This window comes from Triplophysa dalaica, chromosome 25, assembly GCF_015846415.1.
Source record: "Triplophysa dalaica isolate WHDGS20190420 chromosome 25, ASM1584641v1, whole genome shotgun sequence".
Classification (NCBI taxonomy): domain Eukaryota; kingdom Metazoa; phylum Chordata; class Actinopteri; order Cypriniformes; family Nemacheilidae; genus Triplophysa; species Triplophysa dalaica.
Window position 1 is genome coordinate 14711868 of NC_079566.1, and position 26053 is coordinate 14737920.

Sequence of the window (26053 nt, forward strand, 5' to 3'; positions counted from 1 at the left end):
TGTGGTTTTTACAGCTCTATACGGACTGACTGCTCTACATAGCACGTTTCGTACATACGTCGTCTTTTTTTTTGAAAACGTAACGATATCTTATGTGAAATTCTTTGGACGGTGCTGCAAAAATGGCCGAGAGCGATTTCGCCATCTTTTACATTTCCTGTACCGAGGTCATGTTACGAAGTTTTGATCTTGTATTGTTCTCATGCATTCACGTGATGCGAATTCGCAGGTCAGATGATGGCTCAAGGGTGTTTACTGGCCAACACAAACTTTCCCGTAGAGTTCTTTATGATTTGCTGAGGCGAACTAGAGAAACAAATTGTCGTTTGGACCAGATTTTGTTCGAAATCATGTCGCAGTTGGTCGTTTTTCGATTTCGAATGTAGTATGCTGAGCGTTTTAAAGGGAGGGGGAGGAGCGGAGTGGAGTCAACCGTTGGTTGCAATTCGCAACCTCACCACTAGATGCTGCTAAATGACATACACTGGACCTTTAAAACGGCAATCCTCAACTTTTGCTCTTTATCGCCATCTCGGTTTAAAACTAAATTCCAGTTGACTTTATGTACTTATATTTATTTATGTTGTTGAAGGCAGTTGACATCATGCTGACATTTCCCGCAAATGGTACCCTACAGCTCAAATGATAAATATTTGTTTTATTAAAAGATTACAAATTGGGGTCAATTAAGGAGACTGTTTTGAACTCTTGTTTTTTTTTTCTTATTTAACAAAAAGTTATGGTTTGCATAATATATATGAAGAGTTTTGTTCGAAAATTAGTTTTTCAAAAATCATGTTTTTTATTATGTTATCATGTTTTATTATGTTAGTTATCTGTATTTTTTGTTATTATGACTAGAATCTAAACAAACCAACTGAGCATATTTACGAAATGGTTGCACAAATGAAAAGTTTATTATTTGTATTTTTGAAGGCATTGCATGGTTGTGTTTAATTTTCTTGTGATTGTCAGCGGTCGTTTGATGATTCCTGTAATGTAGGTCATCTCACGGTTGATCGGGACAGAAGGTCAAGAATCTCTCCTGTCTGGTGTAACAGTTCATAGTCTTAATTAGTCTAGTCTACTTTAACCCTCAGCTTCATTTTATATCCTTCATTAGTTTTCTCTTATGTACATGACTGCAAATATTTTTGTGCATGACGATCTTTAAAAGTCAGGAGCTTCACCTGGGTCGATTTAAATCTCTGTAGGAGTCACAAGGGCACAGACCCTCCTCTCCTCCGTCCCTTCGGCTAAACTAACGATGGGAGGGATGAGTCTAGAATGGATGAGGCCACGGTGGTTATGTAACAGACAGTGGGGATGTGGGTGTGTGTTTCATTTGCAAAAGAATTGAAGATTTTAAAAAGTTATGGAAGGCAATATATGCAAAAATGGTAATATAATGAAGTTATTGAAAGAGTAGCATATTTATATAATAAATGTGATAGGAGATACAAATGATGTGAGATTGAAGTGCGGAGGAGGAAACGATGGAGGATATTGGTGGATGTATCCGTACCGTCTCGCAGTGTGTGCTGCGATGTGTTACATTACATAACGCACCTCCAGCCGGGCTGTAATCTGTGCAGAAAAAAATACGGAAAGCAAACACACAGTCAGAGACGATAGTGACAGATTTCGATATTCAGATGCTCATGTTGCTCAGTCTGACGCTATAAAGAGCTGTGAAACTTGAGAAAGATGCTCGCTGAACGCTTGCACACATGCTGGTCGACTGTGAAAGTGCTGAAAAGATCACACAATCAGGCGTGTTAGCCCGTAAGAAAAAATGATGTGAGATTTCTATTTTATTTAAAGATATTTATTTTCAGCAAAATTAGGCAGAAGTCTCACAAATGTCTCCGGTGGAGTTTAAGAAGACATCTCAACCCTGTCAGCTCAGTCTGCGATCAAAAGTCAAAACTATTCAATATATTTACACATTTACCAGATTAGCTAGATTATTTCAATCTACATTTATTTTACACTTCAACAGAAATGTTGTTAAAAGTTATTCTTAGCCGCAGAAGCCATTCAGATTCCTTTCTGTCCTTTTCCTCCAGTGACGTTTATGAATTTCACAACACGCATAATCCAGGTTACCCAGCGGCAGTAAATCAATGAGAGAATCCATCAATGAGCGCTAAACAGCTCCGTCCTAATGAGCTCCGAGGGATTAACATCTTCTCTCTAAACATGACCCGTGCTGAATGCCCTCGGTTGCTCCGAAACATACGGGGTCCCCTGCCATTTAACGCTCCTCATAATTTTGCCGCTATTGACTTTTTGCCGCTATTAATCCATTTAGCGGGTAAATCATGAATTTACTTTCACATTAGTGGCGGTGGGCCGTGTTGACGGGCGCTATGTGGGAGATTAATAGATTTTGAGGGGGAGACGCTATAAGGAGAGAGAGGAGAGGTTCCGCTCATTAAATGGGTTTGTGTAAGGGCGGATAGAAGCACGGTCCTTAATCCTTTTAAAAACATTCGGACACTCTTTTTTTATGTAACTTTGAATGTGAAATGAAAGCGATAGTGTAGATGAAAGACTTTGAACTCTATGAAATTACAGGGAAAGTTCAATCCAGGATAGCATACTTTATGACATTTGCATTGTTAAAGTGAAATTATCTGTTTTGGGGTAGAATACTGGGTTCATTCTTCAAAATGCCCAAAGTTGTGTCATTTCCATAAGAGACACCCCAGCTTTCAAAAGAATGCATTGCCCTTTTTTCTCTTTTCATACGGTAATATTAATTTTTGACGTTCTTTAGCTTCCCTGGAAGTGCGATTTGAGACACCTCGGCGACATAAAGGACAGCGGTGAATGTGCTTTTGTGCCGGTGCGACACAGTCGCAATGACAGCTGCGTTGGAGAAGAACTCAACGCTTCTCTCGCACAACAGCTCTGAAAGGAGAAGACTTCAGCATTATTCAAACTCCTTTTATCACATTCACATCGATTTAGATTCATATGCAAAGAGACTCTTGAATCTGGATTCTGTGTGTGAGAGTGTTGGAGTGTAAAACAGGTGTGTTAATGCACACAATCTAACTGAAGCTGTTTGAACCCTGTTAAGCGAAATGGAGTGTGTTGGTGGTGTTTGTAAAGTTTTTTTGTGCTTAAAGTGAGGAATGTTGGATTTTGAAAATCAGAGCAATCGAGAAATTGCTTTGCAACTGCATGACAAATACCTGGCAACCACCCACAATGCCCCAGCATCATGATGATAAGTTTTATCACATGAAAAAAATAATAGTCTTTAACATGGTAAATGGTGGTAAACATTCCAGATACCTTACAATAGTAGATAATAAATACTGATATTCTATTAATACAAATATTCACATTATATGATATTTATGCATTTGGCAGACGCTTTTATCCAAAGCGACTTACAGTACAAGGCATTCAAGCTATACTTTTTATTATTTATAAGTACATTATTAGCACATGTATACAGTTTTTTTTTTTTTCATTTGATAAAACTGTTCCTGTGTGAATCTCTCAAAGCCAGCTATAGTTTTAACCCAAACCAAAATGAAAAGTTATCATTCCTTGTAGGATTTATCATTATATATAAGTACTAATATTAATAATCATAGATATGAGTGATAATAATAATTATATTAAATAGCAAATAAAATAATTAATAAGAGTATTTTTTTCATGCGGTTGCATGGAAATCACCATTTGCATTTTTTAAGAAAATCTAGTAAATCTAGTATCTTCTACTATATTTGGTCCAATTAAATCCTGCTGTTTTCATGTCTATTTGAAGAAATTGTGTATATATTTTGTAGATTCAGGCCTCTAAGCTAACATCCATTCAGTTCATTGCACGTTTGCATTTCTTGTTTTGCCACATAAAAGGCGTTTGCACGTGTGACCTTAACCAACCAATGAGGGGCTTCGGTTAAACTGTCGAAAATTCCCCAATATAAATAAATTAGCAGCTCATAAAAGTAGAGCACTGGGGATTTCCAATGTATGTTTGTTTATTTTCACACATTTATCCCTTTACATGTAGCTTAAATAACTGAGAAGTGACATTGCTGTGGCATTGTGGGACCATAAGTTCTTCTTTTTGTTGTTGTTGCAAAGAACCATGTTGTGTATACAAGGTTCTTTATATGAGGTTGTTTACCTGATTTGTAAGTTGCTTTGGATAAAAGCATCTGATAAATGACTAATTGTAAATGTAAATATTATATTAAAGGTACAGTACTTATACTTTATAGTCCCAGTCCAATAAAAATTGCAATGCCTATTTTTTCATGAAATTTTGCAGCGTTTACTGTAAATAGTTTATCAATTTGGCTCCTTCACTTTTTAAAATTCGTTTGCCCTCATAATCTTCAGTTCAAATCTGAAAATCCACTTTCTTCCTGTAATGGCTATCCATCTCAAATGACGTAAATTAGACGGTTTGGGCGGGGCCTCCCTTAACTCCTCCCCTTGAACGATCAGTCTGCTGCCAGTTCCATTTCAAAATGCAACGGCTGTTTTGTACATCCAATCAAATTGCAGAGAAAGACGAAAGCCACGACCACTATTTTCCCTATTAGAAATACCAGTTAACTCGGACATGCGTCAAAATACGCAAGTAAAAACTATGGCAACTTTTAGTACAGAAAGTGATTCTTTAAAGCACCTATCAGTATATGCTTTTCTGAACGTTTTCTAAACCTTCTTTGCGCAAATCATTCTGTAAAAGCATCAGGCGTCAAACGTTCTATGGATTCAACCGGAACCCTTTAAGTGTCTAAATCACACACGCATAATGTTTCCAGAACAATCAGGACTAAGAGTCGTTTTCTCCAAAAACAAATTTACAATCTTGTTATCTTGACTATTTATATCTGGATTATGCCGTGTCTGTTTCCAAATCATGGCCTGATTGGAAGTGACACTTATTTCCCTTGGCAGTCGTTGTGAGCATTGTCAGTGCTGTCTGGCGTGGAATACCAATCACAAAGACTGACAAAGTGTTTGTGTAGAGCAGAGTGCCTTTTTAGTGTTTTACATTTGATCAAAAGGTTCCCGGGTGAAGCTCACAAAACCATCGCAACCTAAACCAAAAGGAAAAGTGAACATTTCCTTGTAGGATTTATCATCGGGATTAAATTTTTTGTCGTGTTCCTAAAACAAATCCGAGCAGCCTGTGCTTTTCAGACAACATGAAAATGTTAAACAGATGTAGTTGTGTTTTTACGTGATTCACCCTCAACGTTGATCTTATGTACTCATGATTAATGAAAATCTTATTGATGATTGATTTTCCAGTCTGCAGAAATCCCAGCTCGGGGCTTCGAGGGTTAAACCTGCCCGAGAGAAAGAGAGAAAGCGCGGGAGAGGCGTCCGAGAAGGGCATTGGTGAAAGACGGATTGTGTGGGATTGAGCGAGGCAGAATAGGATCACAGACGCCGAGCCCCAGCGCTAACGATGACATCATCTGTTTGTTTGGTTAGGATTGGCTCAGCCTGCCCTGACAGGGATTCCCCGTCGGTTCCACAGGGACACCGCCTGACTGTGTGCGTTGGGGTGGGGTGAATGCCTATGGCGCTGATTTATTGACACAAAAGTCTCACGTTTTGTACGTTGTGTTTGTTTCTTTTAAGTGGGGAAGTATAGATTAGTATTTAGAGGAAGAACAACAAAACACTCTTTTAATTTAGGTTTCCACAAATTAAGGAACATTTTTTTAAACCAGTCAAGGACTAGTTTCATAAAAGTCACATTCCAAACAAATGTATTCACCCTTATGTTCTTCATGGAACACAACAGAAGATATTTCGAGAAATGTCTCGGAGGTTATGTAATCATACAATAGCCTTGAATGGTATGTTGTTTGGCTCTTCAAAACATTTTCTTTTGTGTCCTGCAGAAGAAAGAATGTCATACAGGTTTGAAATGACATAAAGGTGAAATGATGAAAGGATTTTTGTTTCCGTTGATTTTATTTTTAAGTCCTCTACGTGTTTTCATTTTTAATATACACACACCGTCCATCACAAAATACTTTCTAGGACAGAAAAGACTGTGAGTGACTTTATTGAATAGACGGTTGTGTGTGCGCGCTGGCCGCTGTCAAATGACAAATAGTGTTGTGAGAATGTGATGTTATGGGAGGGGACAGAGAACAGCTATTCTGCTGTCAGTCATACACACGGCAGCCTCGACTGTTAACGCACACACGTACACAGACACACACAGACAGACACACACACAGCTGTTCCAGATTGCTCTGGATCTGATTTATTATCCTGACACACTGAAGAAATGAAGTCACTTCAGAGAAGTGTCACAGATTCAAACATGCCAGCTTAGATCAAAGAATACAGGTTTGTCTTCTTTTTTTTATTCTGAAAATATAGTTTGGCCATCTGTAAGGTATTTATTTTATTTATGTTCTTAAATAATATATTTGTGAGGCTTATTGTCAGATTCGCTTTCTTAGAATATTGACTTTCTTGTTTTTACCAGATACTGTTTTTACCAGATTATGTAGAGACTCAACCTTATTTTAAAATCACAAATAATTCATCACATTCAGAAACAAAGGATTGGTGATAGTGGTATGATTCTAACCTGTTACTTATCTCATCTGGTTTACATAATATCCATTTAAAAAAGGTTTTGAAATGCTCAAGGCCTGTTTTTAAAGTCAACGAGGTTGTCTTGTCATTAGTTCAGCGTGTTTTCCTGTTTAAGTTTCTCTTTCCATAAGACACACTCTTCCTAGATCTTTCAAGAACATTGAGAGCCAGTCCCTTAACGTAATTTAAAAATCTTTAAATCTTAATTATTTTGCTAGCTCTCATTTTATACTTCTGAGATTGAGCGGTTCATTGGATGTTTCTTTTTGCTGTAACTTTGAACCATACGTAACACTCTTGTAAGTGTTTTTTTATTTTAAAGAAGACATCCAATATAATATTCTCATGTTAATACAGAACTATAACATGATACTGTAATATATGATTTATATTATTGTAAAAACATCATGAAATGTATGTACGCTTTTGTGTCTTACCAAGCTTTGAGTATTAATGAATAACACATTTCATGAAAAATGAACACAACTTCTACATAGGAAGAAATTTATCAAATGTATAAGCAAAATTTATATGTATATGTAAATATGTCCTACTGTATATAGGCCTACTGTATGCGCAACGTTGTTTTGTTTCTTGCTGGATTTCAGAAACCTATTTTGCTTTGGCTATTGTGTATTTTTAATGACATCATTTGACTCTGTTGGACCTCTAACTGTGATCCTCCCGCTGTAATTCACTGCATTCGTTTCAATTCCTCTTTTTGGAGGTGAAACAGGACGCTGCGTTTTTTGCGCAAAGACGCACGGTCAGCCAGCAAGCTTTCCCGTCTCCGGTGGTGTTCTGTCTGCCGCAAGAGCAGCTGTGAATGTTTTAGCATCGGTTCGAGAGAACACATCGTTTGTGTTTATCCTCGTCGGCTAATGAGCGAGTTAAATGATCGCCCTGTGTGGGTGAAGATGCGCAATGCGTAAAAAACGTTTCCCGTGCGTGTTCTCTCCGGTCCTTTTGTTAGTCTGTTTAGCGCTCGTGTTCATTCATTATTTAACACAACAAGTGGAAGTCTGTCAGGTAGATCAGCCATTGAATAATTAAACCTGTGTGAGAGTGAGAGAAAGAGAGAGAGAGAGAGAGAGAGAGAGAGAGACCGTGAATGAGTCGCCCCGCCCTGCATAGGCGAAGCCGCGGACATTCATTGAAGAAAGGAGAGAATTCTCTGTAGGTTGTGATTACTGAACTTAACTGACCTTCTCACAAAAACACATTTCTATACAACCAATTTAAAATAAAGATCCACTTTATTAGAAGCTTATGTAAATAGACCATTATTTAAAATTTATATAAAAATCTGTCGTTATGATTTATAATATATGCTTGAACGCATGTCTTTCCATTATGTATTGAATGTATTTTTCTTGAGTATATTAAGCAGTGCAACCACCCTAGCAACTGCATAGCAATATCCCAGTTATCAGCCCTAATACAGCTGCGGTGAGATTTTCTTGGAGAAAATATTAAAATCGAGTTAAGTAAATTATGAGCTCCCCGGTCTAATGGTCACATTGCGTGTGTGGTTGGATTAAAGGACCATAAATATAATTGTAGACCAGGAGGCGTGTGTGTGTTTGTCCTAGAGAAGCACTGGATCAGTTTTTCACCATGCGTGCCCACGCAGACTTGACAATCTGCACTGACTGTCTGCTGCTGTATCCACCCACTGCTTCCTGCGGGGGCCGTCTAACGCCACACGTGTGTGTGTTTGTGTGAGAGGAGTTGACAACAGTTGTTACTGATATGTTTGTGTTCATGGGTTAAAAATTAATACAAGTGATTTGATGCATGCAAGTGTGTGTGTGTGTGTGTGTGTGTGTGTGTGTGTGTGTGTGTGTGTGTGTGTGTGTGTGTGTGTGCAGCAGGGATATTCATGGACCGGATATTGAGAGCAGATGTATATGATTGGTATGAGGGACAAATTCATTTTCATGTCTTTCTTATTTTTAAAGTCATCTTTTGGGCTTCAATATAAGTTAAGCTCTTTTGGTCCTTCGGTTTGTGAAAACGAGAGATTTGCATTAATGTGCTTACAGTTTAATTCTATGATGTAAGGTATTACTGTGATGTCTAAATACACCTTTTAACGTATTGCAACAATATGTTAATTAACATTGCTAATTTTTTTTTAAACCCCAAGAATGCTTTGCCCCATAGAAACCCTTTTACTCCCACATAAAATACTGCAGTATATTATATTATTTACTACTGTTGTAAAATGTGAATATATTGTAGTGTTTTTGAGCTTTACCATCGCTTTTTTATAATATTATAAATATAACATTGAGGAATACTTCAGTTTATATTTAAAACTATAAAATATTACAGTATTTTTTCAGGTGGGCTTGAATTACCATGAACAAAAAAAATCCTGATGAAAGAATCAAAGTTATATTTTAATTGACAGGATGTCATAGTGTTTGTTTTTGGAAAGTGTTTTTTTTCATCAAACCAAATCATTGGAAAGCATCGAATGTCGTTTTAAAATTAAAACATGTATTTCCTCTCTGCACGGTGAATATTAATGTATTAATAAGGTTTTTTCACATTTATTGAGATGATGCTGGAGTCTTTTCTCATATGTGGCTCGGCACTTGAACTGTGTGTTTCTTTGTGTGTTTCTTCCACTTGCAATTGCTCTGCATTATTAAGAGCAGCCGCGGGCACGTCGTCAGTGCTACTGTATAATCAGAAAAACACGCTTGCACAAGATCCACTTTTTCGTGAAAGTGTTGCTGTTTCTTAACCCCCTAAAAAAACACTTCTTTAAAGAAATAGGAATTGGAGGCCGATTTCTCCCTCTGAGCACTTTTGGTTTGCGTCTGATGTTTAAGGCTTTTGGAGGAACTGCAGTGCTCCATAATTCAATGTTGTACTTCTCGCTCTTGTGTCATCTCTGGACGAGGGAGACAGGGAATTAGAGGAGAGATCGCTCATCTGAGGAAAAAGAAAAGAGGAAGTTTGGGCAGCAAGTGATGATGGAGCTCATGAAGACGGACACTTGTGTAACGGACGCTCTGTGGATGTGGTCCTGCGTGTGTGTGTTTATGTTTGTTGTGACGGTGTGTGGGCTCTCACAGTAATGAGGAGGGGAAGGTAACTGGCGTGGCTTCTGGTAAGCGGTTGCCTCGTGTGTCTCCTGCGTGCTGATTGGTTGCTTCAGGCTCGACAGAGTTTCCTGTAAAGAAACCTTGCAAATCCTGTTGTTATGGTCCTCTCTCTACTTTTAAATCAATACGCCTCTGAAATTTGCCCATTACAGGGTTTTAACCACAGGTACAGGCTCCGGGGATATGCCACGAATGATGCAAAGTGAAAGAATTAGTTTATTTGTTAACGGTAACGTAATATCTAAATTCAGACTGTTTATGGCGGGGCGTCGAGTCAAATGTGTTTATTTTTAAAAAAGGTCGCTGATAATTAAAGGCCGATGTGAATCATTTGAGCGACACATTTCTAGGTGTGAATTTTATTGGGAGGGCAGCACACGTCGGACCCCAGAGGAAGATGTAATTGCTTAGAAGTTGCTCTTTCATAGCTCATGAGATCAACCGGAGTTTTTATTTGTGTTATTATCTTAGTCTCATATGCTTCTTTTTAAATTGCTTGGAGAAATAAAAACAAACAAATGAGAGTGTAATTGTTGAAACACATGAAGACTATGGAGGTGTGAAATTAATGTTGTAGAGGTAAAATAATCTGGATTTGAGTAAATTAGAGCAATGTATTGAGATCTTCAATAATATTGACTTTTGATAAAAAGTCAGACTTGACAAATCGGATCTGAGTTCGACACATTGTTGAGATCTCTTCTGAAACTCTACTGGAGACATTCATAAGATTCTGACTCTTTTCTCCGTTTAATCTCATTGATGTCTTTGAGGAATAATACACGGTCAGAAAGGGTCACATCCAGCCACAGCACATGTTCTCAAATGAGTTTCCACTGTGTCTTTTCTCAACTCAAGTACATTTGACGTGACAAATAACACACTTAAATGTTCTGGGCGGATGTTATTTCAGTCATGCGACAAAATGCGTTTGTGTGTGTGGAAATCCCTCAATGTATTCGGCCTGATTTCTCTCCCAGCGGAACAGTGTGGGATTGGGAAATGCGGTTCTGCTTTCCGGGGAATCCTTGAGTCGATTCCATGGAAATGTATTGCACGCTCGGATGTTCATTTCAAAAGAATCATTTGTGTAAGTGCAAAAAGGCGAGAGAAAAAAAGGCAAAAGAAGAAAAGGAAATGATTTATTATGCTTTCGCTGTGACTTATCTTTACTTATTTTAGCCTCATTGTTTCTGTTTTGAACATAGTTTCGTAAACTGTGTGACAGGAGACGTCCAGGTTGCGTAATTCCCGCTGTCTGGTTTCATCACATCTAGGTCATTTACAACATGCACGGTCTGTTGAGTGTGAACATTTGACACTCATTTATCCATCCTCTGGATGTTCTACAATATCAGTTTCCAGCGCTGTGTCTTGGCGTTTGTCATGTCTGTGTTTATGCGTGCATTTTGTTTTTTATGTGTGTGTACGACTGCATGCTTCCTACACACTTAACCTTTTAACACACCTTCTGTTTGAGGTTTAGGGTCACATATGTAAATAAAACAGACAAGCAAGTCTTTTCATTAACACGGAAGCAAAACAGCATCAGAATAGTCTTGAGGTGACTCAAAGAAGAATATACAGTAAAAAACAGGAATTTATTAGAGAGTCATTGTTGTTGATTATTGACTGTGATATTAAAATGATGATGATTATTATTTCTTTGTTGAAACTAGTAACTTTGTTTTAGCACCTATTGTGTTATTGCTCCTGTATGACATAACGCATATTGCACCTTGAACTCTCTGTAAGTCGCTTTGGATAAAAACGTCTGCTTAATGACATAATGTCAATTGACTTAGTACTTTTCATTATAAATGTCATATTTCATAGGATATGTTGACGAAACAAGCTGTGAAGCATTTATGAATGTTTTAGTTTTTGCTGTTTTATGCATTAGAAAACATTACATTGTTTATAGAAATTGGTTGTACCGCACAAAAACATTTTAGTACAATTACTTAAGTTTCGAAGCTATTGTAATCCTGATTGTAATCACGTTTTTTACTAATTGTAACTGTAATCTGATTACAGTAACCACATTTTTGTATTCTGATTACTGTAATCCCGTTACATGTAATCGGTTACTCCTCAACCCTGGAAACTAACTACTGCAACCATGTGAAATCTAAACCTCATCTCAAATCTCAACCTCCTCCACACACAAAAGATCTGCTGCCAGCAACCAAAAGATCGGTTCGCTTTTGTAGTTTGGACAAATTAGAGAGAATGTTTACAGAATTTTTTTGTTTATTTAATTCATGTGACCGTGAGATCTCTGCTGTATCCAAAACCTTGAGGGTCCCATGTGTTATTCGAGATTTCACAGTTGGGGGTGTAAGCATCCCCTGAAAGCGTCTCCGGCTCTTAACATTACTTCACCAAAATATGGAAATGGGCTCAGGGTGTCATTTGGAAGCGAGCCCTGGTGTGCAGTAAGCACCAGATGGCCTTCACCAGACAGCATGCGGTGTAGTTTTTAATAACCCTACTCTCAAATGTTCATTAAAAATTTTGCGAATAAATGCCACCCACTTAAATGCAGATATTTATGCCCGCAATGCCGTGTTTGCGTCGGCCATTAAAACCAGATCTCTGATGAAATTACACATCCGTTAGCCTCTTTGTTGTTTGTGCACGCTCCTCCGTAGCGAGGCTGACCAATGTTTTCCTTAAAGGAAGAATCTGCTTCAATGTGTCTTGTCATTGTAAACCAGGGAAATCAGTCTCTCTGCAACTCCGTTTTCCAGATTTTCTTGTGAACCTTTCCACTGCATCTGTTTTTTTTTCTGTTTGTAAGGAAAATCTGGTGGAGGACAGAACGATTGATGCGTGGAGAGATGGCCGATCAGTCCCATCCTCCTTTACCGTGTGCTTCTTCGATAAAAACGGGTGTGATCGCTTCATTTTGTTTCTGTCACCCGAGTATTTCACAAAACAGAAGTGGGTCACATCTAGGGATCATTTGCAAATTGAGAGCACCCGCAGAGAGGAAAAGAGGAAGAGCTGTTCCCAAGAGGAGATTCTTTGCATGAGCTTTATGACTTGCAGCTTTTCTGAAATGTTTCGCTTCTTCTTTCAGTATTAATTTGTCATGAGATTCATTTCTGGTTAGGTCATCTGACTGCAATGTTTTGCGGTTGAATCTTAAACCTAGATTGGAGAACCCTGCACATAAACATTGTGTGGTATTTATAGACGTAGACAAAAATACAAATGAAACTTCAACAATAAACAAAAACAATAAGCGCAACGCATTTATAAAGGTCACATGTGACCAAAACATTTGCTAACTTTCCTCCGTCTTTCCATCAAATGTATCTCGCACTTGTTGTTTTTCATGATGAAGTGTGCTTGATTTCAGTCTATGCTGTGTTTTGTACATTTTTAAAAGCACACAGTCAAAAAGTCCTGAAAAAAAAAAAAAAAAAGTACTGCCAGAATATTACCAGTACATTTTCTTTATAGAGGCTTTATTCTTTATAGTCAATTCAGAGAACTTGTCCTAGCCAAAAACCCGAACTCTCTGATGTAATCAACCACAGGCTTTTAAGGTGTTTAAGAACCCATCTGATGCTGGGAATTCTGGGATGGTCCTTAAAGAGTGTGGCTGGATGGTAAACCTATTTGCAGTTCATTAAGTAATGCTTGTCATCTGATCTCACACATCCCGGACGGCCCATCGATTGCTCAGAACAGAAGGAGAGGTTCTGGACTTGTGGTTAGATCAGAGGCCGGAGAGTTCAAATCTGTAAGCGAGGTTGGTCCAGAAATAGGCTGGTGACGGTGTTATAATTGGGGATGGCAGTGGTGAACTCCGGAGGTGATGAAATGATACGGACTGACATGACAAGCGCTCCCATTTTTAAAGTTTAGATTAGCTCTCCAGAGATAAGGAGCATTTGACGTTTTTTTTTCCGGTTCCATTTCTGGAGGCGTTTACATGAAGGACAATAATAAACATTCAATGGAGGATTTTGGCACTAATGGCTACCAATGGTTTCATTTCTGCCTGTATTTTAGTGGATATTTTGGTGATTGATAACATGAAAATTCCGTTTTCGTGTTAGCGATCTTAAATACTAGCAGACCTGGGGTTTACTTTCATTGTTGTACTCCATGATGCACGATATCATTGCAGATTTTTTTCATTTTTATGGAAACAAAGTAAATCATACAACTATGTATGTCACTTCAAAGTAGACTACTAAAGTGTTTCTGTCCGTCGCTTGTGTGAATGAGGTTTCGTTGGCACTTTGTGAAGATCTTTTACTGTTAGTGATGTTTTGTGTGTGCTTTTTGCAATTTTGAGTGTTTGTTCATTTTGGGTGTGTCTTTGGATAACATATGTGTTAAGCTTTAATTCGACACTTAAAGGGACAGTTCACCCAAAAATTCATGTCTTACCCTCATGTCATGTCAAACCTGTTTGACTTTCTTTCCTCATGTGGAACACAAAAGAGGATATTTTGAAAAATGCTGATCTCCAAAATACATTGAACTCCATTGACTTCCACTGTATTTTCACAAAACCTTGCTCAAAATATATTTATTGTATTCCTCATGAATGACATACCGGTGAATAAATTGTGACAGAATCTTTTATTTGTTGGTTATTTATCCTTTTAACGTGCACATTCATGTGTATTTATTATATAATGTGTTGTATAACATATTGAGTTTGCAGAAAGAGAGAGAGGGAGGGGGAGGCAGATTTGTTGAGTTAATGATGGGTGTGTCTTTGGCTCATTCATCATGACATAACATGCAGCGACCGGGCTCCCATCGCAGTTCCACCCGTTTCCGCTTGCATTAAAAACTGCAGTCTGTTCCAGGGATTCATTCCCATTTCTCCAATATGACTCAAACATCTCCTATGAATTTCCCTGCGGCCGCGGCTTTTCCCCACTTACAGCGAGCAAGGATTCTTTCCGTTACTTGTTATGGATCTTGCTTCACAGGGAGCCGTTTGTTTCAAGAGTGTTTGCTGATGTTTCGTAATGGGCTTTTGTGGTCTGACAGACCGCATTGGTGTGTTGTGATGTTGGCTGCTCTGACTGTGTGTGCGTGTGTAGGGAGAAGATGATTGCTTCTCATTCAACACATCATACAGTGGATGTACATGTACACACACTGCACAAACTCCCTCATTTTAGGCTTATATAATCAATAAAAAAGGGACAGTCATTTCAAACCTACATGACTCTTTTTTTTTCACAACACAAAAGAAGATATTTTGAAGATAACCACTGAGGCATTTCTCAAAATATCTTCTTTTTTGTTCCACTGAAGAGAAGAGTCTCATGACATTACATGACATGGGTCAATAAAAGTTCACAGAACATTTATTTTCGGACGAACTATCCCTTTAAGTTCTGTTATCTGATATATTGTCGGTGCGTGTGTGTCTTCCACACAAAAAGCACAGGAATGTGAAAAACACGGTCGGAAATAACCCATAGAAAGATTATGAATGGGAAGTTTTATTATATGATTCTGTAATACCCAGAATGCTTGATTTTGATTGGTTAGCCACCGCATTCTGCAGTAAACCCTTTGTTTAATGTCACTGGTATCATTTCTCTTTTTCTCGTATCATAATCTGAATTTGTATCGATCCCATCGATTATATTGATTTTGATAATTTTTTTGTATTTTGCAATTCAGAATCAACTCAGAATCATTCTGTAATTAATCATCAATTGTGGTTATTCTTAATTATTAATATTAATAATAGTAATATTATTTATCTAACGTGAAACTCTTCCTCTGTTTCAGACAAAATAGAAGAGGCACAGAAGGAGCTTAAAGACCCCAAAGCTGCACACAAAGGTATGAATCATCTCTAAACTAACACAATATCACCGTTCCTTTCAAATGCATCTTACACAATAGGGTACCCCATCCTTCTTCATATCAGAACATTTAGTACCTGTGCTATTTCTCTCTCTCACTCTCTCTCTCTGTCTGTCTCTTAGAGATGAAAGTGTGTCTGTGGCTTCACGCACAGGGTATCTTTGTTCAGCCGTGTATCATTCTCTCCGTTCATTACCGTGATCAGGTTGTCCAGGCAGAGGCTGTAGATTCAGGCCGGTGAGGATGTTTTTAATGAGAACAGGGTTTTGCTCGGCCTCTGCGCATTCACCCGTGTCACAAACCGGTAATGATGTCGCATCAAAGCCAAATGAAATCGGATAAAAGCACAGGGTGAAGCTTTTTGTGACAATATTTTCACAAAACATAAAACACATTCTGCGGGATGATCGTAATAAACAGCGAAGTAACGAATATTTGGGAAATGTGTATAGTCACGTGATCTTTCCAAAAAGGCTATAAATAAACACAGTGCATCACAGTCATTGTTTAGAAATCGCTGTCGGTGTTTTGCAGACATAACTTAACATCATTCATTTAGTTTAGTGTCTTTGAGCTGTCATGTGGTCGTTTTTGTCGTAGCGACAAGGGAAGAGTGACTGTAAAAACTGCAGTGTGACGTAAAAAGTTTAGTCTAGGGGACAGTCTAGTTTTGTGTGATCGAGAATTTTACATTATCCAGACCCCCCAGCATTTGTAAGAATGATTCCTGGCCTGAGATCAGCAGCTTAAGGGAGCTGACACAAATCCAATTTTCCCAGCCCATAACCGTGTCGTTTTCCGTGGAAACTTGCGGAACGGGGCCATGTTGGACACCAGCTCCATTACCGGTGGAAAAGTGGTACCCGTGGAGAGCGAAATCAAATGCTGTTTTGCTTTCCACCTGGTTAATACTCACTGTGTGCCAGTGCATTACACCAGTGACTCCAGGTTCTTTTGGAAATGTCTTCATTTGGCTTCTCAAACCCAAAACCGTCTGCCACATCCTCTTATGAAAGTGGTTGCCTGGTCTGGCAGTGTGGTGAGGGTACGCTTTGTGTCCCGGGGACTCCCGGAGGTTCCGGTACTTCATCATTTCGCTTGTGGTCGTCACATTCATTCTGCTGTGCTTGCACTCAAATTAAACTCGCCACATTGTATAGCGCGGCGGTTTGCAAGTCTTATACCTAACCACAAACACACAGGGACGCCATTTAAAGGCCATGATTAACATTTAGTGTACACGGTTGTAGTTGTTTTGACACTTATAAAAAGTTCGTGGACCTGGCAATTTTTGCCAATGTTATTGTATTAACATCACGGATTAGTATTGTAAAGTTAAAGTAACCCATATATGGTATAACTTGCATGTGTTCAGTTTATCCTGCCGTGCTTTCCCCTGTGTACATGTTGGGAAGGGTTACTGTGACACCAGAAGGCAACAGGTCTGAGAATACATGCGCCCCTTCCCGAAATACACCAGGAGGTGATGTCACCGGCCATGTTCGTCTTAATCCCTGAATCCGTTAAAAGCAGTTAATAAACTCAGTGGGTCGGTGTCCTCACATCCTCTTTCTCCTTTCTTTAGAAACTTGTAAGGAAGTTTGTCAATCGGTGTATAACAGTGACACATACAAGAAATGAACCTCTTGGTGACATCTTAACAGGCTTTTTTTCTGGGGAGTTCCTTCGCCATCCAGGAAAAACGATGAGGGCATAGATGTAATGCTAACCGCTTCTCTCCGCCAACCAGTGCCAAGCAAAGCAAGCGAGCAAGGAAGGGAAACCCTAATAAGTGCAGGGCTGCCACAGATGTTCGGGCTTGGTAACTTGTTTGTAACCATTTGGCGTCGGACAGACAAAGAACCTTCAGTGTTACTGGAAGACCACAGGGAATCCAAACACGGCAAATGCGGAAAACTCTGCCCATCTATGCGTACTTGTGAACAAGTTTCAGTTGTGTTTCGCTCTACAGCAGGCTTCCTTCACCACATTAAGAGTAATTCGATTTCTGCCTGATGTTGACTTAGGTGCCCAGGTATTATTGCCCCGAGTATCTGGGACATTCTCAATGACGGGATGGATTGAATTAATTCACACAAGCTCATTCATACACGTAACTCTCTCTTACCATTTTTCTCTGAATGCTTACAGTAGCACAGATAACACAATTGCAATGAATGAGATGTATAAGAGCAAGCGAGGGAGGGTGTAACGAGAGGGAGAGAGAGAGTGGGTTTTGTACATAATGATGCGTGGGCCTCGGTAGCAGCTCAGGAGATCTTCTAGATTCCAAAACAGTCTTGTCTTTGTGCTGGCTGTCAGAGGCACTGGTACAGCTGATAGTTAACTGGTTTTGCTGAGCGGAAGATTTTTCTTGTTATATGGAGCTTTTTTATCTACATAATGATGCATCAAACTCAGTTGCTTAGGTAGGTATTACCTAATAATATTACCAAGCGTTTTTCTGCTGTTGATTCATTTCGCAATGACATGTTTTTACATTTGTTTTTATTCCTGTTTTAGTAATTCATGATTTCAATTTGTTTTGCGAGGATCAGTATTCTAATAAAATTATGGAAAAATGAGGAGGCAACAGACAACGGGCATTTGATTTGAAGAGTGTGTCAGGAAAGCGCAGGGGCAATTTATGCTTTGAAGGATAACATAAACGCCACCTTTGTTAATCAAGTATTTTATGAAGTCGCACACTTTAGCTTTACCAAGTTTTTTTGTTTTATCAAGACTCTGAAATGAGGTCTTGAATGTCAGTAATCATTTATTAAATCTAAAAAAATTACCTGTTAATTTTTACATGTAAAATGGATATTATTATATTTGTAAAAATAATCCAATCAAGAATAACTGTAGTTTTATTTTATCTTTGTCAATGGAATTGCATCTTAATTTATTTGACTCATAAGTGCTAAGAGTGATGTAATCGTGGACTGGGTTTATTTTATTTGATATTTGTAAAAATTGAAAGCCATCTAGTTACTTAACCTTGAATGTTTGGGATTTGTTTTATAATTTGTAACTAAACACATTAAAGATATGCCAATAAAATACACTCACCTAAAGGATTATTAGGAACACCATACTAATACTGTGTTTGACCCCCTTTCGCCTTCAGAACGCCTTAATTCTACGTGGCATTGATTCAACAAGGTGCTGAAAGCATTCTTTAGAAATATTGGCCCATATTGATAGGATAGCATCTTGCAGTTGATGGAGATTTTTGGGATGCACAAAGCTCCCATTCCACCACATCCCAAAGATGCTCTATTGGGTTGAGATCTGGTGACTGTCGGGGCCATTTTAGTACAGTGAACTCATTGTCATGCTCAAGAAACCAATTTGAAATGATTGGAGCTTTGTGACATGGTGCATTATCCTGCTGGAAGTAGACATCAGAGGATGGGTACATGGTGGTCATAAAGGGATGGACATGGTCAGAAACAATGCTCAGGTAGACCCTGGCATTTTAACGATGCCCAGAAAACATCCCCCACACCATTACACCACCACCATAATTGCATTAATGAGAAGTTGAACAGGTGTTCCTAATAATCCTTTAGGTGAGTGTATATTGTCATAATGAAATTAATTAAATTCGTCAACAGATGAATTACAGGAAATAATTATACTGAATGTAGTTTTGATTGTTCATAACTATTATTGTTTTCATACAGACAGTGATGAAAATGGTGGCAGAAATTCTGAAGGAATCAAAGGATTAAAAAGGAAAAAAGTTGTCGTGCAAAACCAACTGAAGAAAATACCCAAGTCTCCTGTCAAGAAGCAATCCCAGGCCAAGAAATCAATTTCTTCTTCATCAAAGGAAGCCACAACCTCTTCTTCCTTAACCAGAAGTCCACCACACGGTTTGATTGAGCCTCAAGATCTTGAAGATGCTCTGCAAAGCACATCAGTAGCTAGAGCAGTAAAAGTGGAGTCTTCCACCTCAGAGCCCCAGGCTCTCAGCCACGAGGATCCTTCTGAAAGACCTGTACTCAACTCATCTCCCTCTCACACAAGTGCCCCGCTCGAAGTACTGCTCAAAGCTATGGAGCCAGATTTCAATACATTGACAGAAAGGAAGAACACCAGTCCAATAGGACATCTTGGAAAATCAGTTTCCATTCCGGTTACTTATTCAGACTATGCCATGGCAATGCCCGCTGTCAATTTTAACATCCAGTCACAACCCACATTTGTGCCACATTTCAGTGCAGCAAAACAACATTTCTACAGCAATATGGCATCTACAGGACAACGCACAACACACCAGTATGTCAACGTGTCGGGAAACCATCAGCAAGATAGACCAGGATTCCAGAAAAGCTACAGTGTGGGTCCTTCACTTACCTTGAGCCATGCACCAGTTCCTTCGGGTTCTGGTGGTTTACCTCAGAGCCAGCCACCTGTTGTACAAACATGCCAGTCGCTGTCTGCCACAGTCCCCAGCTCAATTCAAGTCCCAGTCATGCCAGGGGTCAACCCTGTTCAGATGGCAACGGTTGTAAACTTTGGAACGAGTCAAGTATCTGATAATTTGGCTAAAGAGCAAAAACCGAAAAAGCAAGGGAAGTACGTCTGCGAATACTGCAATAGAGCCTGTGCTAAACCAAGTGTGCTCCTTAAACACATACGGTCCCACACAGGAGAAAGACCATACCCATGTGTGACATGTGGGTTTTCATTTAAGACAAAGAGCAACCTGTACAAGCACAAAAAGTCTCACGCACATGCAATCAAACTAGGTCTTGAAAAAGACACTGGAAGCGGATCCCTCTCCCAAGAGTCAGAAAAAGGACTTGTAACACATTCTGATGCGGAAGAAAGCGAAAACAGCGATGAGGAGGGCAGTGCAGGTGATTTAGACCCAGATTCTTCGCAGGGTAGTTTGGCTACTTTATCTGAGAGCAGTTTGCAGAGTGCATGTATAATACCAGGCAGCCATGGAGAGATCGAGAATACAGTTGTGTTTGAAACTCTGAAACCATTGGTCTCTCAGAGAGGGTGTGAACCAAAAGTCACTGCTCCTCTACCAAAAGTGGTTGTCCACCCCGTTAACGTTTCACCCTTACGTGCAGACAGCCCAATAGTTACAGATTCTGCACATGAACATGCCACTGCCCAGAGGCAAAGGGATTTCCAGTCCGCAAACCTAAGGTCCAATGTAATGGTCCTATCCTCACTGAAAGAAGTGGACTGTACAAATCCTCTACAGGACTCCGTAAGTGAGGATGAAGATCAGCATTGTAAATCACCTGTGGGAGGCAGCCATGCCCAGTTACAGAGGCAACAAGCAACTGATTTCTCTCAGCAACCACAAGGCAAGTGCCTACTAAGTCCTCGGAGTCTTGGAAGCACTGACTCTGGCTACTTTTCACGTTCTGAGAGTGCTGACCAAGCTATGAGTCCTCCAAGCCCATTTGTCAAGATCACCCCACCAGCAGAAACTGACATAACAAAAACCCCACAAGTTCCTACTTCCCCAGTTGTGGCAACTGTCATGCATGTAGCAACAATTGAGAAGCCTCGGGTTTCATCAGGACAAATGCGTCCTCCGTTGGAAACCAAAGCTCTGTCTCTTGAGGAACGCATCTCAAAACTAATCTCGGACAATGAGGCTGTTGTGGATGACAAGCAATTAGATAGTGTCAAACCTAGACGGACTTCTCTTTCTCGAAGGGGTAGCATAGATTCCCCTAAATCTTACATTTTCAAAGACTCTTTTCAGTTTGATTTAAAACCACAAGTGAGAAGATCTAGTTCCAACTCCGACATACCAAAATCTCCTTTTACACCCACAGATAAATCTAAGCCAGTATTTCTTCTTTCTGTACCATCTCAGTATCCAGCTATGGACTGTTTACCAATTACAAGAAGTAATTCAATGCCTACAACACCTGGCCAGTCAGCTCTTCTTCCCAATGTTACACCTCAGCCTCATCCACTAAGGATCTGTCATTCATTTGACGAAAAGATTAGCTCACTAAACGATGATGTATTCTCTTCAGCTCCTCATACTCCCAATCCGGCTGTACATAGTCGTACTTTAGTCAGGCAGATAGCAGTTGAGGATTCATCCACAAATGATGGCCACGTGCTTATATCTGTTCAATCCATGGACGACAGCTATCATGGACCAAGTATTACACAAGAGCTGCGAAGTAAGTCATTTGAACATGCAACTGAAAGAAACCGAAAGCCCCAGCAAAGTAAAGGGACAATGTACGAATGTGAAACCTGCCGTAACCGTTACAGAAAGCTGGAAAACTTTGAAAATCACAAGAAGTTTTATTGTTCTGAACTGCATGGTCCCAAGAACAAGCCTATGCAAACGAGAGATGTTGAGCCGGATGTGTTTGGACGTGGTGTTCACCAACCAATGTTAAACAGAAATGCAGTAATAACTGGCGTTGTCGAGCAACCAGTTATGGTTAGAAAGAGAAGGAAAATTAAAAGTGTCGGAGACGATGATGACCAGTCTCCAACTGAGACCACACCTCCATGTTCAAGAAGTTTTGATTCCTGCCAAATGTCCACAGGTTCACTGGGCAGATCGTATTCCCACCCAGCACAGTCTATAAATAACCCTGCAGCTTTAGGTCAAATACAAACCATTGGAAGAGTTCCTGAACCACAGGAGTCAAGACTATCTCCAATACGTGAGGCCCAGATCAGCACACCAAATAAAGATAGAGGAGATCTCCAGAGACAAGGAAGTGGAACTTCAGTTATTCGACATACAAACTCCCTCAGCCGACCCAATTCTTTTGAAACATCAGAGTCCATTGAGAGATCATCTCCTGTCGATCCTGGTGAAAGGGATGTAAAAAGCTCTACAAATTGCCATACAGAGGCTTTAGTATGTCCATCTACACAAAGCTACCATGACAGAATGTCAACACCCAAATGTGCCAGCCAAACAAGTGAGCATCATGTTAGGCAAACCTTTCCCATTGCTGGTGAAAGTTCCACACCTGTACAACAATCGCGACTTGTACGGCAGAACAACATACAAGTCCCTGAAATTCTAGTTACAGAGGAACCAGACAGAGATCATGAAAGTCAAACTGTAGAATCAACAGAGAAACCTGTAGAAACTTTCAACTGGCCTCAGAGGAGTGAGAGCTTGTCCAAATTGCCAACAGAAAAACTCCCCCCAAAGAAGAAGCGCATAAGACTTGCCCAAATGGAACAATCTTCTGGCGATTCTAGCTTTGAGTCAAGTCTCTCTCGTAGCCTTAGTAGAGACAGTAGCTTGTCAAGGTGCTCAAGTATTTCAGCCTCTTTTGACAGAGATGATCCACCAAGGTCTGACAGCCCGTCCAGAGTTGAAAGTGTTGGGAAGCCGCCAGAAGCTCAAGGGCTCCCTGTAGCAAACAACACTCTTGGAGTGCCAGGCGTGATGAGACGAGCTACCTCAGAGCAGATCAGCTGCACTCAGTCATCAGTGGAAATATCTTGTGATTACCGTAGCAAATCATTTGACTGCAGCATGTCACCTTGCAGATCTTTGTCACCAATGCAGACTTTCATGCTAAAAACTGCACATAGTCCCCCAACTACCCAGGTCCCTCTCATTGAAAGAAGAAGGGGGCCTTTGGTACGTCAGATGTCTTTGAAAATTGCCCCAGACCCTCAACTGACAGTAAAACAAACAGTCTCCATTCAAAGAGGGCCCTTCACAAATGAATCATCTTGCTCCCAATCTAGACCAGTATGTGGGAACACATCCACTCATGTTCAGCCCTTTGTTTTGCATTCTGGAGAGGCACCAAAAAAGAAATATGAGCAAATGGTTCAAAGCATCAACCTTGGAATTCAAATCCTACAACCCCAAGTTTATGGCCTTCCACATCCATGGCATCAGACGTCAAGGGTTGGGGCATGCCAGGTGCAACCTCTGGTCCATATGGTAGCTGGTCGAACAGACATTCAAAAGAGCTCTGATGACAACAATAACAATAGCTTTGTACCTAAATATCAGCTGAATTGCCTGGTGCAGAAAACAGGCCAAACGTATTCCTTAGCAGGTTTGCAAGGCAAACAGATTACTTTGCCAGTGTGTACAATACCAATGGCTAATGAAATTAAAGTCTCCCAGTCAAATGATGGAATACAAAACATCTATGCAGCACAACCAGGCTATCAGGCTGTTCTGCCAGTTGGTATTCAAGGTGATCCTGCCTCTCAAACAACTACAGTAGCTTCATCTGTACCACAGATCCTAATTACACACGACCACACGCTAGCACCTGCTTCTGTGGCTTCTAAGGTGAACTTTCCTTCAGTGCATGTCGTGAACAGTGATTCAAAGATTAGAACTGACATCCAAACTTACAGGCAAGCGGGATCTGTCGCTATCCAGACAAAGAACAACATCAACACCACTGAACTGAAACAGACAACTGAGCAAACCATCTTATCTCTTGGTTCCCTACATTGTACTCAAAAGCTAGCATCAGTAAATCTATGCCCGCAGGAGGCCACTGCCTCAAGCAAGCGAATGCTCTCCCCTGCCAACAGCCTGGACATTGCTATGGAAAAGACACAGAAGCGGGCTAAAGATGAGCATGGAGCTGTATGTCTCACTGACGGTAGATCTTTAAATTACCTGAACTCAAAGATGTCCGAAATGACCAGACAGAGGAAATTAATGCTGGTCAGACAGGTCTGCACCACAGAACCTGTGGACAGCCCAATAGAGACAGATGCACCAGAACAACTGCCAGAGACTTCAGAAGCAGAAAAGACATCAGTCCCTCAGACACCAACACCAGAGATCAATGAACAGGAGGTTAAAAGCAGAACACCTACCACAACAGCACAGGCTGTTCAATGTTCTGGTTCACGTTCTTCACCTGGAGCTCAAAACTACACCATTCCAGAGAATTCGTCTTTGAAGCAACAAGAAAAAGCTGAGGAGAAGCGGTGGTCTCAATCGAAATCTCCTCTGAGGCCTTCTACGTTTCACGGACAAGTGAAGTTAGCTTCTTCTGTGTCCGTTGTCAACACAAGAGACAGTCATCGCCTGTCTTTCCCCAGTCTTAAAACAGCCACAACCTTCACCTGGTGTTTTCTAATGAAAAGAAAACCTCTCCACATTCAGCAGACTGACCAGAAGATTTCTGCCTATTCTGCCTGGGCGGTAAACCCCAACAATCCTAATCCATTGGGCCTTCCCACGAAAGTGGTAATGTCCTTGTTTGACTCCAAACAGACATCTAAGAAAATAAACTACACCCAAGCCAAAACAACAACTTTGAAGTCTGACATCTTGACCTACTCTGGGAAGTTAAAAGACATCTTGCCAAAAGTAAGCATTTCAAAAAATTTGATGCTGCTTTAACAATTAACAAGATGTTTTGTTAGATTATTTGCTATTTCACTTTACTAATGCATTTGGTGTAGTGCATAACTGATTAATTAAGTGCATTTGTATTATTTTAGGTTTTAATCCAGCAACGATCCGTGCCAAATGACAATAGTAGAAAAATGAAACCAGAGACGCTACCAACTAATGATTCAGATCGAGAGTCTTCCAAATCTGAACCTCAACGAGTGAAGATCTTTGACGGAGGGCAAGTAATTCTCTACAATATTTTTCACAATGTCCTCTTCCAAGACGAAATGGTGTCTTGATGTGTTATTTTGTGGTATATTTTCAGTTACAAATCGAACGAGGATTACGTTTATGTCAGGGGGCGTGGAAGAGGAAAATACATCTGTGAGGAGTGTGGAATCCGTTGCAAGAAACCGAGCATGCTGCGGAAACATATTCGGACCCATTCTGACATCCGTCCGTTTCACTGCACGCAATGCAACTTCTCCTTTAAGACTAAGGGTGGGTTCTTTTTTTTCCAATTGACTATTATGACTAAGCTACATTTAAAAGATTTAAAAAATGCAAGTTTGGTCTTATTCAAGTATATGAATAAGCTATTTATGAAAATTTAACTTATGTTATGTAAAACGTCTTTTTCACAACAACATGATATGTCATGGGACAGGTGGGTTTTGCTAAGATTATTTAAAAAATGACACCAGAACAAATGATTGTAACAGATTTTTGACTATTGTTGGGCATAAAACAAAAAAAATGCTAATTACTTACCCGCTATGCTATTCCAAACCAGAATGACAATAGAATTTTTAATGGCCCACGTCAAATTTAATATGTAAAATGTATATGTAGTTGTTTCTCTTAAAATATTTATGAATTGGGAAGAGGGCATGATACATACCCACCTCGTTTATTGTACGCCTGTGGTTCCTTTGCTTTCCATTTGGGTGAATACTTCCAAAAAAAAATGTTTTCCATTTTTTTAAGTGAAATGTATTATCGTTTTATAACATTTAGGTTTTCGAGATAATTTCCAACCATCTATTTCTCTGTATACATTTTTTTCTCACCTTCTTTTTTTGAAGAATGTGCCTGTTAAAAAGAGCCGGTA

At 39.7% G+C, this 26053-nt stretch overlaps 1 protein-coding gene across 3 annotated transcripts in view; it reads left to right on the forward strand.

Annotated features, from left to right (window-relative positions):
* hivep1 (HIVEP zinc finger 1) overlaps positions 1 to 26053 on the forward strand; it is a 47531-nt gene that overhangs the window by 17849 nt on the left and 3629 nt on the right. For all 3 annotated transcript variants that reach the window (XM_056741000.1, XM_056741003.1, XM_056741001.1), the window contains exons 3-6: positions 15510 to 15563; positions 19277 to 24915; positions 25050 to 25180; positions 25268 to 25443. In XM_056741000.1, the coding sequence (XP_056596978.1) occupies positions 15510 to 15563; positions 19277 to 24915; positions 25050 to 25180; positions 25268 to 25443 (6000 nt within the window). The remainder of the gene's footprint in view (positions 1 to 15509; positions 15564 to 19276; positions 24916 to 25049; positions 25181 to 25267; positions 25444 to 26053) is intronic.